General features: G+C 35.7%; 1 protein-coding gene across 1 annotated transcript in view; it reads left to right on the top strand.

The window, feature by feature from the left end:
• Positions 1-1691, top strand: part of DDX47 (DEAD-box helicase 47) — a 20615-nt gene extending 18924 nt beyond the window's left edge. The window contains exon 9 of the mRNA XM_023520897.1: positions 1118-1691. Within this exon, the coding sequence (XP_023376665.1) occupies positions 1118-1249 (132 nt within the window). The 3' untranslated portion in view covers positions 1250-1691. The remainder of the gene's footprint in view (positions 1-1117) is intronic.
• Positions 1692-2462: the final 771 nt, after the last annotated feature.

Below are 2462 nucleotides of genomic sequence, written 5' to 3'. Positions count from 1 at the left end.
TGCTCATGTTTTACATGTGGCAAGGAAACCTTTGGACTTGATATCAGAAGACCCAGCTGTGAACTTGGACAATGTGCCGGACCTCAGAATCAGTTCCTCACCTGTCAATTGGGAATAATACCTTGAATACAGGGTTTTATGCACACCAGATAAGCTAATATAAAGCATAGTTGCTAGTAGTAGCAGTAACAGTAGTAGTGGAGATGAGAAGATTCTGAAGGAGAATCCTTGCAAGTGTTCTCTGCTCCCTGGAGTTCTGGTCTGAGGAATGGAGAAACTTTAACTGTGGGGAACCTCCTGAGTAGCTAAAGTGTGGACATGTTTTTGTTTTCCTTCCAACATGGAATTCTTTGTTGGATATTTTTATGTATGAAAGTATTACATGTGCATTGGAGGGAAAATTCAGAAAATACAGAAAAGATTAAAATAGTAAATGAAATATGTAAGCCACCTCCCACAGAAAACCATTGGTAATCTTTGGCTATTTTTCTTGAGTCATAATTAGACTTTATCTAATCGTATATGATTAACATTTTTTGACTTCAAGAAATATAGATCCATGCTATCATTTCTTAATGGTTACAAAGAATTGTGTTATGAGTGTAACATTTACATTGATATGTATTTATGCTTTTTTCAATTTTTAATATTTTAACTAGTACTGGGTTGAACATCCTATTACGTACAGCTTTGCAGGCTTGTCTTGTTTCCTTAGAATAAATTCCTAAAAGTAGAATTGTCCGGCCGAGGAGTATACACAGTTAATATTCGAATTCATATAGAATGCTACATTGCCCTTCTAGAAAAGCTATAGCAATTTACATTGTCAGCGACAGTATATGCGATTGTCCTCACACCTTGATTAATAATAGGTATTACCATTCTCTTAAATCTGAAAATAATAGCTTATTGTGCCATGTGAAAATAATAGCTTATTGTTTTAATTTTCATGTCTCCGATTACTAATAAGGTTAATATGTTTGTACATTGGTCTTACTTCTTTGCTAATGTGAAGTGTAAGGAGTTGCTCAGTGTTTGATTTTAAGGAGGGAAGACAGGATGTGTTACCTCAATGACAGTAATTCATTTTCAAGCCTATCCTTTCTGTTTTTATCAGGAGTTAAGGGAGCACGGTGAAAAGAAGAAACGTACACGGGAGGATGCTGGGGACAATGACGATACAGAAGGTGCTATTGGTGTCAGGAACAAGGTGGCTGGAGGAAAAATGAAGAAACGGAAAGGCCATTAATCTCATTTATAAAGACTTGATTTATGCTTTCTGTTCTGTTAAAGTCCTTTTGAAGAAAAGAAAGAAACCTCCAACAGAGTCCTTCAGACCAAGATGTCAGAATTACATTCAGAACCTGCTCAGCTAATTCAGTACTTACTCCCCTTTCTATGTGTTGGAGTATCATTACTGCAGAATGTTTTTTACAGTGCTGATGACAAGATTATTTCTGTTCAACTTTGATTTCTTGCTCATGACATGAGTAGGATGTGTTCTATTACTTCACACAGACGTTTCATTTTTTTCAGCTGCAAGTCAAGGACTAGGTTGATGAAGCACTTGACCTGTAATTGTAAAGGAAAGAAGCTTCTGCATGTATAAAATGGTGATACTTAAGCAGCCTCAGCTTGTGCTTCATTAGACCTAATATGAAATAATAAATTTAAACATCATTTTTAAAAGATTTAATCTTCTCGAAGACCTTTATAGGTTAAAGGACTTTATAGATTTAAGTAAGATCTTGCTCATAGTTAAGAAACTGACAGTGCCAGTTACATGGTAAATTTATTATCCTTAATTTATGATAAACATGACTTTAAATCAACAAAGGAACAAGATGATGGATGGCTTTGAAAGGAAGCTATGCTTAAAAGGATATTGGTTATTTTTCTTGGGGATAGAGCAAAGTCTTTAAGTAAGACTGCAGCATCTCTTAAATCTTTAAACAGATTACTTCCTTAGCTGCTTGAATTAAGCAGGTGGTTAGGAAGACTAGTTTCTTATATAGATTTTTATCCCCCTGGTACCTTAGAGTAAAATAAGGAAGCATCAGAAATACACGGGAATTCCAAGACCTAATTTCACTCACTGTCATTGGTGTCCATTGAACACTATTTCTTTTGTCTCCATCTGTTGATTGATTTAATTCAGGAGATATGAAGCTGGGACTTCACCTGGGGAGGAAGTAGATATTAGCCATGTGGGGACTGGGGTGGGCAGGGGAGAGTTGATGAAAATCAGAAACAACTTTCAGCATTGCAGTTGTGTACATTTGTGTACTCTGAGGGCTTTTACACATTTAAGATGCCTGATTATTTTTGTAGAAAATAATTTTATTAGAATAGAGTGTATCTGGAGCAGCAGAACCAGGGTAAAGTGATTCCAGTAGATTAAGACTGAGATTTAAGTTTTGGCAGAAGAGAAACTTTCTACATTCATCTTAATGGAAAGCGCA

The sequence above is a fragment of the Pteropus vampyrus genome, unplaced genomic scaffold (assembly GCF_000151845.1).
Source record: "Pteropus vampyrus isolate Shadow unplaced genomic scaffold, Pvam_2.0 Scaffold283, whole genome shotgun sequence".
In the NCBI taxonomy this organism is placed as follows: Eukaryota; Metazoa; Chordata; class Mammalia; order Chiroptera; family Pteropodidae; genus Pteropus; species Pteropus vampyrus.
Note: the sequence above shows the minus strand (reverse complement) of the source record. Positions and strands in the feature narration are given on the sequence as shown.